Consider the following 11,948-nt stretch of genomic DNA (forward strand, 5'->3'; position numbering starts at 1 on the left):
TCCTTTTAAAATTAAATTAAAAACAAACGAGTTTAAAATTGGATCATGACAATTGATAAAATGAAAAATTCATAAATATATACTTGAGAAATAATTATGTAGAATGAAATTGTGTTGGAGGGAGCATATAAATAAAAACTCGTATAAGTATATACAGATCTAATTAATTAAATAAAAAAAATAGAAGTGTCATACTAAAAAGATATTAAAAGCAATGAAATGTAAGATTAATCCGTAAATAATTGTGTAAAATTATATTCAATATACATGCAATCACAATATAACATTAAAAATATAAACATCAATTACTAATAGTAATGTACGGATCATTTGGAACATTACCGATCATGTTCTTTTAAAAATACAAGAGAGTTCAAGTATAGATAAATCCTCTCATAATCAGTTATTAATTAAATTATTTAAATCAAGTGAAATAAATATATTATGAGAAAAATCGATGAATCCTCTCTTATAAAGTTATTACTAATTTTATAACATATTAAATTATGTCCACTCAAATGTCCATGTTTTCAAAAAATTTAAATTTTATTTTTATAAAAAATTAATTTTTTTTATATTTTGAATTGTTTTGATATAATAATTTTAAAAAATAAAAAAACATCATTTAAATACAATTCAGCATGAAAAATATTTTAAAAGACAATCGCAATAACAACCATACTTTTAAACAGGCTACGGAATTTAAAATAAATCTATTTATAATTAGTATTTTATATTTTTTAAAAAATTTAATTTTTTTACTTTAAATTATTTTTTATTATTTTTATACATTAATATAAAAAATAAAAATTTAAAAATAAAAAAATATTATTTTAATATATTTTTAAATAAAAAAATCTTTAAAAAATAAAATTTTCATTACAATTCATTCATATTTCAAACACATAAATTCTACCAACCTTGCAAGCTCACTCAAAGGCAGCACGTGACGTATATGCCAGGTTGTGCAAACATTCTTGCGCAGATCCCTATAAAGTCCCTAATCATTCACCTTGTCTAAATTAGTCCCAATAGTCTTCTTTCATTTCAATTATCCCTAAAACAGTAAAAAATCCCCACTTAAGTGGTCCGTCCGAACACTTCACAGACTTCTAAAGGAAATCTTTAAGTTTCCTAAGAAAAACTTGTCATTTCTATAAGATTTCATGTCCAATTCAACGAAGAACTCGATTAGAAATTGCTAAAACTTTGTTTTGGTATACAATTGAGATAAACAATTGGCTGAGGACTTAATCTAGATTAGCTACGTATAGCAAGGACCTTTTTGAAGTTTACCCAAAATTCAATCATCAATCATCATATATACCCATCTGATTCAAAACCCACACATGCAAAACCCATCCCATTTCATCAATTATTTGGGAATTGTACGCAGCTTCTCCATAATAATTTATAGAATAATTCATGAATTATTTTTTAAAATTCTTTTCATCTTAAAAAGCTTTAAATTAGTATTCTTATGGGTGTTTTTTAATAGTTTTAATATTTTTATATTAAAAATATTTTTACAAAAACATCTTTTATTTATTGTTCTATTTGTTTTTGTGTTTCAAAATCATTTTTTTAAAAAAAATTAAATTAAATTAAATTTTATTTATTTTAAATTAATATTTTTTGATATTTTTAAATTATTTTAATATATTTTAATATAAAATATATTTTAAAAAATAACTGTAATTAATTAAATTTTCAAACAGAATGTATTGTATTACTAATCCCACGTAAACGTGGGAGCCGTAAATGATTTGTATAATTATTCCCAAGTTTATATGATGATTTATCTGATCTATCCGATGCCCCCACATGCATGGAATGCAATGCACATGCATAGCATAACAACATCATGAAGTTTGGTTTAGTGAAATCCGGAGTACCTCTTTTGTACTTTTCTGCCTCCCCCGTCGAATCCCTCCTCCCACACCCCCTCTCTCAAAAGAAAAAAAGAAAAAAGAAAATAGTAATAATAAATAAATAAACTCGCTCGCTCGCTCGCAGCTACTCTCGCAATTCTTGGGCTTTCTCTCTCGATCTCCACGATCTGGCCATTTTTTGATCGAAAATTAGGGTTTTCCTCTTCTCAATCTCCCTCCATCTCTTATCGAATCTTGTGTTTCAAAACCTAGATTTTGCTGCTCTCTTTAGGGTTAACAGATCTACAACGTCTCTTTAGCCTTTTACGTCTATTAATTTTGTTTCCACTCTATTAAGCATGTTCTGGAAGCTCACCACTCTCTCTACCTCTTCTCCTGTAAGTTCTTTCTTATCATCCCTAATTTTATCTAGGGTTTGTAACAATTGGTGGATTTAGAGCTTTGCAATCGCTGTTAATTGGATCTATAAACCCTAGGAACATGTGAATTCTCAATTGAAATGGATTATTTTATTGTTTTAATTGGGACTCGGTTTGTACTGATTGAGTTGAGATGGATGTTGTTTTTCATAGTGTAGATTTGTGTGATTCTCTGTCATTTATTTATTAATCAGTGACTCCGTGCATAAAAAATTGTAGGGAAATGTAAGTGTTTTAATATATATGCAGTTTAGAATGTTTTGGGTTTGCATTTGAATCTTATTTGTTTGTCACATTTATTAGAAGAAATAATTAATAAATAAATGGGTTTCTTTTAATGGTATTGACACATAATTTAATTGACATACAGTGGGTGCGTGGCGGCTTCTTTGGAAATTAAAGAAATGATATTGATTTTTTTTTTTTAAGTTTTACTATATCACTACTATATTTGGCTTTGGATTTTGAATGGGAGGGCAGCCTTGTTAAAAATTCTTACCAGGCTTTTTACTCTCCGAACCATGTTAATTCCATGATTTACTAGATTTCAATAGAAGTTTTGCTAATGATATTAGTTTCTGTGTGCTCGGTAATATTTTTCTAATAAGCAAACATGTTTAAATGCTGCAATAATATTTGCTAATCTTCTTTCTAGTTGACTGATGTCAACCTGCTATTGCTTTTGTAGGTGGAGTCTGTATTAGACAAAGAAAATTTCACGTTGGAAGAGCTTCTGGATGAAGAAGAAATAATCCAAGAATGCAAAGGCTTAAACACCCGACTCATTAATTTGTAATTTTTTCTCTGTTTTTACAATCCATGCTGAAATGCTCTGATTTCTGCACAAGGCCATTCACTATCATGCATGGTTTATGGTCTTTGAACTGTTTGGGAACATAACATAAAGTTGATCCTGGTAGATGCTCACCATAATTTATTGTATGCAGTCTGCGAGATAGAGCCCAAGTGGAGCAGTTGCTCAGATACATTATCGAGGAACCTTCAGAGGATGCTGAAAGCAAACGAACCTTCAAGTATGTCACTCTTACTAGAGAAAAATGTTTTCTTGTACTGAGATGTTTCTTAGGTGAACTTCTGTTTCTTGTCTCTGACAAATTGCTTTTGTTTTCCAGGTTCCCCTTCATTGCTTGTGAGATATTTACATGCGAAATTGATGTTATTCTTAAAACTTTAGTGGAAGAAGAGGAGGTAGGTTTCATTTTTATCATCACACTTTGTTTTAATCAGGAGTTTGGTTTAGCAAATGCTCTTTTACTGATGGTTATCTTTACTTTCATGCTATTTCAGTTGATGAACTTACTCTTCTCGTTCTTGGAACCAAATCGGTCTCATAGTGCCTTGCTTGCTGGGTATTTCAGCAAAGTATGCTTTTAGAATCCGTATCCAATTTTCATGAGAAGTTGTATCTTTAATATTTTGTTTGTCTAGGATCACTTGATTGATGCCTTTTGCTTTGTATTCTAGGTTGTTGTTTGCCTTATGTTACGCAAGACAGTTCCACTTATGAACTATGTCCAAGTGAGTATATTCTAACTATATCTATGCTATGGTTTGCCACAAGTTTTACTTTACTTAATTGTAAAGAATGTTTTGTTTCAATCAAGGAAAGTTGTGTTTTTCAACTCCCACCATATGAATATTTATTATGGGTCATGACCTGGTATGTACATGTATATTGCTGTGGTTAGATTTTCATAGTATTTGATGGTGTAGAATTTACTTAAGAAATATAAGATATGGGAATACACAATGTTATGTTAACTGGAGAAAGGATGCAGGTGCATTTATTGGTTTACGAGGAGATAGTTGCTTCCATGCATAAATAATACCCTAGACTTCTCATATTAGTGTTGCTATCTGTTGCTTGGACTTGGCATTTCATCCCAAAGTACCCATGCTGACACAACTTGACAAGGGTGCATCTGTGAAATCCATCTTTGACTCTTCTACCGACACTTGGATGTGGCTTCATCTTCCATACCAAACCAAGCAAGTGGAAAGATACTAACAATTGCAGTTTCAAGGAGTTGAAATTGAAGAAAACCAAAAGAAGCTAGGAGAGCTTTTAAGAGAATCTCAGGAATTCATAAAAGTGACATGAAAAATTGTAAATCTGCTTGTATCCAAAGTTTGCACACTGCATGAATATACTCCCTCCTAATTAGTTTTCCACTATTCAAATGTAAAAACTCCTATTCTCTGCAATTTGCTTTATATACCATCTCAGGAAGTTGATGAGCAATTAAGCAAAGCATATGAATTACTCAGAGACCAATCTGTGAAACATTGCATTGCTTTTGTATTTCAGTTTTGCACTTTTTTCTTGGAGGATGTGACTATTGCTAGTAGTCTGTGAAAGAAAACATTCATTAGTTGATTTCTTACAGGCCCATCAAGATGTTTTCCGCCAACTTGTTGATTTAATTGGAATAACATCCATCATGGAGGTAATTGAGATTCTTACTGCTGTCCGGGTTTTTATTTTAATAAGCCCTTGCTTGTAATACAATTGGTTGATTTTGGATATTGACTGCTTCATGAAGGTTTTGGTCCGCCTGGTAGGAGCTGATGACCACGTTTATCCTAATTTTACTGATGTGATGCAATGGTTGGCTGATAGCAATTTGCTAGAAATGATCGTGGACAAATTGAGTCCTTCTGTAAGTTCTGCATTTTTGTCAAGATTACATCTCCTTTTAAAATATGTATTAGAAAAAGTCTGTTGATATAAGGTTAATAAGTTTTGGCTTGGAAAGATAACAGAAAATGAAATAAGAATCTGAAATGATTAGCTAGAGGTTCTTTACAATGGATGTATAATTGAATCATCTGTTTTTTTTTTTTTTTTATGTGGATCAGAATCCTCCTGAAGTTAATGCTAACGCAGCAGAAACATTATGTGCAATAACTCGAAATGCTCCATCAGCCTTGGCTACTAAACTCTCTAGTCCAAGGTTTGTGAGCTATTTTATTCTTTAAATTTTTAGTACTATTTAAGTGATCTCCCCTCCCTGTTTATTTTTTAATTTATTTGTGGCTTTGATGTTTTATGCATATGCAGTTTTGTGGAAAGGATATTCGGTCATGCATTGGAAGATTCACATTCAAAATCTGGTCTTGTCAATTCACTTTCTGTTTGTATCTCTATACTGGATCCAAAAAGATCGGCAATGGCTTCTCCCTTGATGCATTCTTTCCGAAGCCAACATATGTACGAGTCTCCAATCCCTGTAAATCCAGAGACTATTAGTGCAATGTTACCTAAACTTGGTGAGTGGATTTCTATGGCTGTGAGAACACCCCCTCCCCAACCGAAAAAAGGCAGAAATCCAGGGACAATCTTCCTGAGATTGTTTTGGAGGGGGGGGGGGTGTGTGCATAAATTTTTCAGCCCCCGGCCCCCCTCCCATTGCATTTTTTGTAATTACATGTTTTGGATGCTAGTTGAATTAACATTAGCATAACTACATTGAAATTAAATCTGTAATTTTAAGTAGTGTTATTCAAAATTAAAAAAGAGTATCTGACAGAAGTTGCTGCTACATAGATTTTTTCCATCTTTTCCCTGTCAATGCCGGTGTTTTTTAAGACAGCACGCTCCATTTTGCAGGTGATTTGCTTATGCTATTGAATGTCTTGTCCGATGAGAAGATTTTGCCAACAACATATGGAGAACTGAAGCCTCCTCTTGGGAAACATCGTCTAAAGGTTGGTTTCATTCTTCTTCTGTAATCTTCATGTGGGTCACAACACAACCAAAAATTTCAATAACATGGTTTTGGAAACTGATGGACATTGATAAACTGTATGGTGTTGGTGGAATTGATTAACCTTGAGTTTGAATTACACTGAGGTATAAATTTGTTTGAAAATTAACTGCTCTCTAATTTGCTTTAGATTGTGGAATTCATTGCGGTGCTACTAAGAACTGGAAATGAAGCCACTGAAACGGAGTTGGTCAGCTCGAGAACCATTAAAAGAATCCTTGATCTGTTCTTTGAGTAAGTTTTTACATTTTTGAAATGGTGAATCGATGAATCAATAGATGAATGAAGTTGGTATCTAGAAATAACCATTCTCTTTTTGAAGTAGCTGATCCAATTATTGCGTGTTACCTAACCATGCATGATTCTGATGTTCTAACTGATGTAGGTACCCGTACAATAACGCCTTGCATCATCATGTAGAGAGTATCATAATGTCATGTTTGGAGACCAAGAGTGATGCTATGGTCGATCATCTTCTTCAAGAGTGTGATTTGATAGGAAAGTTTCTCCAAACAGATAAAAACCCTGTAATATCTGGTGATATTAATAAGGTATGTGGGGTTCCATATGATTTTGGAATTTATCTCGTATGATAGTGCATAATCTAAGCAATAATAACGATAAGGACCTCTTTGCATGTAATCTGCCGAGCCAAAAGGGAAAGAGCAAAAGACAAAATCCCATGCTTATCCCTCCACTTGGCAATTCGGTGGAATGGAAAATTAGTTGGTGTATGGTCATTTATATCCTGCACTGGCGTGTTTTACCTGTTCATAAATATGTTTCTTATGCAGCCAACCCTTCCTGCTGCTGGAAAACAAGCACCACGGGTAGGAAACCTTGGACACATTACACGAATTTCAAATAAGCTTGTTCAGTTGGGAAACAGCAGTAGCCGTATTCAGACTTATCTACAGGTGGGTGGTAAGCTGGATGTACATTGCACAAAATTGTATTTCTAGTACAAAGCTCCTTAAAGAAACCCCCCAGAGTTTTTCTGGTATGTGGAACTCGTGATAAAAGCTTTGGACTGGTTCTGAATGCTTCAGAACTCATCTGTCCTCTGAATTAGCGCTGAAAGAAATAACATAGGGAGTGACTTTTATAATCTCTGGTATAAATCACATTAAGCTTGTTTTGTCTAGAAGTGTCCATAAGTGGGTGATAAACTGTGTTTTGTAACTGTTGCTTGTTTTGGTGATGACCCTGTCTATCCACTGTGCTGTTCTTTCCTTGAGTAATTCCGAAGAGTTTATGGTCTCTCTGCTGGGAACTGAACTCTTAAATTTATTTTTCTTATTTAATCACCTTTCTAATTGGAAGTGTATTTTCAATTATTCTTTTTCATGCTGCTAATGAAGCAGACAATGTTTCCAACGTTAATAGTATCATTATTTGCTCTTTCCAACTTGCTCTTGTGGCATTTTGTGCATCTTTGCATCCAACATCAGCATGGTTGTGTGATTGAAACGATGACCCTTGAATGTAATTTTGGTTTAATGCCCTCGCTGACACACTGCAGTTTTATTTTGTCTCCAGGAAAATAGTGAATGGAATGAGTGGCAAGCCAGTGTTTTGCAAGAGCGCAATGCAGTTGAAAATGTCTACCGATGGGCTTGCGGGTATATTTTTCCCTCAAATCTTTTATGCTTATGCACTCTCTAAAAGTGTTTGTAGTTGTGGTGATGCCTATCACTTGAGTGAGTACTCAAATATGTGATAGGCTAATGAGCTGATTTAAATAATAGTGATATGGTGATGAGCTGATTTAAATTTAATGGCAATCTGTGTGTCGCGCTTATAATTTTCTTTTTGTGCCCCTCTGAAAATCTAGCTATATGTTAGGTTATTTTTTTTTAGTATGAATTGTATGTTAAAAGTTGCCATCAATTTTTTGAGTTTCGTCTGCATTATTTTCTCCATTCGCCTCTCTGCTGTAAATTACTGCCGATGGAGCTCTTCACCACGGAGAGAAAATAGCTTGGTAATTTCACTTCATCTTCCTCTTGTTTTGTTTTTCCTTGTTTTGTGCAGCCGCCCAACAGCATTGCAAGATAGGACACGTGACAGTGACGAGGATGACCTTCATGATCGAGATTATGATGTAGCAGCGCTAGCCAACAACTTAAGCCAGGCTTTTAGATACAAAATATATGGGAATGAGGATAATGAAGAGGTACATCAGTGGCTTCTCTTTCTGATGGCTTTAATCCCCTTTCCCCCCCTTTTTTTTTAACCTATCATTTATATTACCGGACTTATGGTCCCAACTTGTATCACTCACAAAAACAGGAAGGAGTGGGATCTCAATAAGCTCTTCCAGGATCTAGAATTCAAATGAGTTCTTTGTGAATGATTCATGCAAAACTCAATCCTTCTAAGTTTATTACATTTACAATTTGGCCCAATTGATAGCAGCAGTTTTCTCCATCATGTGACTCACTAGCCTGTTTCTCTGCAGATGTGGCCTGTCCCTCCATGTATCCTGCCAGCTGCCATCTCTATCCCCATCTTTGCATGATTTCCACTATTATTTCTTCATCTTTCTCTCACTCGAATCATCATTCTCTTCCTCTCTAATGTCCCTTCTTTCTCACTAAACCCATTAGTCTCTCTTCTTCCTATCCAAACTAACACTGCTGTCCCTCCTCTCCATCCTCTCTTTAAAACGAGAAATCCTTATTCCAATTAAGCAACAAAAACTTTCATAAGAATCAAGTCTGTTCAAATAAAGAAGCAGAGGAACATGGAAGGGAAGATATTGGGAGATGACTTGTACCTTTGTGTTTTAGTTTATCTTTATTATCCAACTAAACCCTTTTTGAACAAGAGCAATATATTAAATGTAGTGTCTATCAATTCAGGCAGTTTGTGTTATTAAAAGAAAGATATTTGAGCGAATGGTTCTGGGTGGTTCATTTGAATTTTGCGATATTTCAGATGGATACTTTATGTATCAATCTACAAGAAATGGCGGTTAATTTTATTTTATTTTTATCATTCTGGTTGCAGGACAATGGGGGCCTTGATCGTGATGATGAGGTAACAGTTTAGCTTTTTAATGTGTGTATGTGTAATGCATGTATTTTGTTTCCATTTTTTTTCCGAGTGGGTAGGAGGGGGGTTGGTGTGTTGGTAGTGGCCTTTTCTCTATATTGCCTTTTGATATCTCAAACATGTGTTGTTTGATCTTCAATATCAGGATGTCTACTTTGATGATGAGTCTGCCGAAGTTGTTATATCATCCCTAAGGCTTGGTGATGACCAAGGGAGGTAAGGGTTTTAGCCATCCCACCATTTTTTATTGAAACATTGGATCTTCTATAAGTTGTAGGTGAACCGGTCTATCTGTTTCTTTCATCCTATTTTCTAGAAACAGTATGCAAAGGTTGTTTTTAAACTTATAAATGTGCAGTCTCAATGCTTTTGGCCTGAACCTTTAACAATGTCTAGTGTGTACATGCCTGCCTTTCTTTCACCCTACTTATTGGAAACCCAATAGGAAATTTTGTTTGAAATACTATGCCAAGTCTTGATGCTTTTGACTTTAACCTTTACATCTTTTTGGTTACTAGTGCATTTGAGAAATTTTCTTGGACAAAGCTATATATATAATATCAATATCTTGGATGTCAAATCATGAGCATGCATATTAAAGCTACATATTTTTTGGGATGTGATTTGGAATCGCACTGATTTTTTTTAATTTTGTTTTAAATACAGCAGTCTGTTCACAAATTCAAATTGGTTTGCATTCCAAGACGACAGAATTGGTGATGCACCTGTGAGCACATCGCCTGGAGAGATGATGGATCAGATTAACTTAAATGGAAACACAGATGCAAATGGTGGTAACAGCTGTAGTGATGACGAGGTGGTGGTGGGAGAGGAAGATGAGTTGACTGAAAGCAAGGATTCTGTCAATGGCACATCCACTTCCAACACAAACCTCCTTGATCAATTTACTGGGATTGGTCCGGTTTCACTAAGTAGTGATGCAAATGCTCCTGATGCCAGCTTCTTCAAATTTGAGACACCAGACAATGAAGACTTGTTTGGAGATAGGCCTTTACCTGAATGGGTAGGCTGGGGAGAGCCATCCGATTTGCAAGCAGCAGTGCGATCAACTGTGAATCCATTTGAAGATCATGACAGCTCTGATGTCAATCTTTCCAGCCAAGCTGAAGCAGCAACGCCTGATGCTAGTTCCCCATCAGGTGGAGAGTCAATACTTCCAAATGGGTTATCACCCACCAAGGGTTCTAGTGATGGATCAGTCGGCAGTGATTCAAGTAAAAAATCTCCCACCTCACCTTCTTTGTTTGAAGAGGATGTTGAATTTGTTGGTGTTGAATTGGGAGGGAACGAGAAGGCAATGGAGCAAGCTCTCAAGGAGGGGATAGTTGGTGAAGCAGGGCCTCTGAAGAGGAACATTGCACCAAAGGTGCCAGAGAAGGAGAAGTCTGATGATGCCGAGGCAGAGAACAAGGAGTTCAACGATGCGAACTATTGGAGGGTTGATGTTGTGGAAGGATGAATGAATGATTGATTGATCTTGTTTAGGTTTTCTGGACATGAAAACTTGGTTCCTAAAGACACACAGACCCCATTTTTGGTTGGAAAGGGATTATGCAGCAGATATATGTACAGTATTTTTGTTTCCAAATGGGGATTGGATGGTAGGTCGTGCTATGGCTTTACTGTTTGTTTAGTTGTCATTGTTACCCTAATTGTTTATTATTCAAGGTCTTCTGTTTCTTCCTGTGACTGACTCTTAGGCTTCCCCTCGTCTCTCATCAATTTTTATACATTCAACTCTGGCTGGTCTCATTCTTGGTTTCATTCAGGCAAGGTTGGTCTTGGCAATCATAGAATTTGGGTAAATTATGTGTCAGGGATTTAATTTGCCGAGAGCTCCTTCTAGCTTCTCCGAGGGTCTGCTGTCTAGATCATTCAAGGGAGGGAATGGTTGGTTATTTGTAGCTTAGAACATTTTGTTATGGAGAATAAATTGACATCTAAGTTTTAGATTTCAAGATGATACGCTCGGGACATTTCTCTCTCCTTTTGTCCTCCTCCAACCCTGTAATGTAAATTAATGGGAGTGTGCACCTGATAACTTAAAGGGGAAAGCAGCTGAGGTAGAGAGTTTAGAAGGCCAAGCAATAGAAAGTGGAGCTGTTGAACAATCCATGGAATGCAAAGAGGATCTTGTAGGTTTCCCTGCCTCTCCCATCTGTAATCATGCGAGGGATCTGCGAGGAGAGTGAAGAGTGGAAAATCGAAAACGATAAATTTTTTTTTTTTTTTTTCGCTTGTGATTCGATGCAGCGTTTTGTATTGGATGGATTATCATACGAACAACGAAGATTATTAGATCATACTACTAAAGAATATTTATATTTTTGCAATGTGTTTTTTTTTTTTATAGCAAAACCAATAAAAATTAAAGTATAAAATTGAAAAATAAAAATATTCAATTTAAAAAATAATTAAAAATAGATCTATTTTTTAAAAGTTTGATAACAAAAGGAGTTTTTTTTTTTTTTTTTTTCAAGTCAAGTAAAAAAGACCTTTAAAAAACATTATTTATTTTTTAATTTTAAGGGGTTAAAAACAAAATAATTTATCAAAAACAAAAAACCAAGTGTGCCTCGCCCATAAATAGGCCTGGCCTGCAAGCCAAGCTTTTTATTTTGTTAATAGCAGTTTGCTCTTTAATTAAAAAAGAAAAAAAAAACTATAGACATCCCATCATCTATTGGGTAAATTTTCAACAACTAAGGGTCGCTGAAAAATTATGCCTTGCGTTTTTTTTTGCCTAAAAAATCAATTTTCAATATATTTTG

General features: G+C 34.6%; 1 protein-coding gene across 2 annotated transcripts; it reads left to right on the top strand.

Annotated features, from left to right (window-relative positions):
- The first annotated feature begins 1,887 nt into the window (after positions 1-1,887).
- LOC118034710 (uncharacterized) lies at positions 1,888-10,861 on the top strand. 2 transcript variants are annotated; one of them, XM_035040059.2, is made up of 19 exons: positions 1,888-2,269; positions 3,000-3,103; positions 3,259-3,345; positions 3,445-3,520; positions 3,620-3,694; positions 3,797-3,850; positions 4,720-4,779; positions 4,876-4,992; positions 5,192-5,286; positions 5,394-5,602; positions 5,943-6,040; positions 6,230-6,333; positions 6,485-6,650; positions 6,894-7,016; positions 7,639-7,721; positions 8,134-8,275; positions 9,112-9,141; positions 9,302-9,372; positions 9,823-10,861. In XM_035040059.2, the coding sequence occupies exons 1-19, from the start codon at positions 2,231-2,233 to the stop codon at positions 10,634-10,636; spliced, it is 2,547 nt and encodes an 848-aa protein (XP_034895950.1). In that variant the 5' UTR covers positions 1,888-2,230; the 3' UTR covers positions 10,637-10,861. The 2 variants fall into 2 exon arrangements, with proteins under 2 accessions (XP_034895950.1, XP_034895951.1); XM_035040060.2 differs by having other exon boundaries at positions 9,826-10,861.
- Positions 10,862-11,948: the final 1,087 nt, after the last annotated feature.

The sequence above is a fragment of the Populus alba genome, chromosome 9 (assembly GCF_005239225.2).
Source record: "Populus alba chromosome 9, ASM523922v2, whole genome shotgun sequence".
NCBI lineage: Eukaryota > Viridiplantae > Streptophyta > Magnoliopsida > Malpighiales > Salicaceae > Populus > Populus alba.

What these genes read in the sequence shown, in the direction of transcription:
- LOC118034710 (XM_035040059.2), top strand. Translation starts at nt 2,231, where the DNA reads ATGTTCTGGAAGCTCACCACTCTCTCTACCTCTTCTCCT. An exon ending in GAATAACATCCATCATGGAG is followed by an intron (nt 4,780 to 4,875) that starts GTAATTGAGATT and finishes TGCTTCATGAAG; the next exon opens with GTTTTGGTCCGCCTGGTAGG. An exon ending in GGAATGAGGATAATGAAGAG is followed by an intron (nt 8,276 to 9,111) that starts GTACATCAGTGG and finishes TTCTGGTTGCAG; the next exon opens with GACAATGGGGGCCTTGATCG.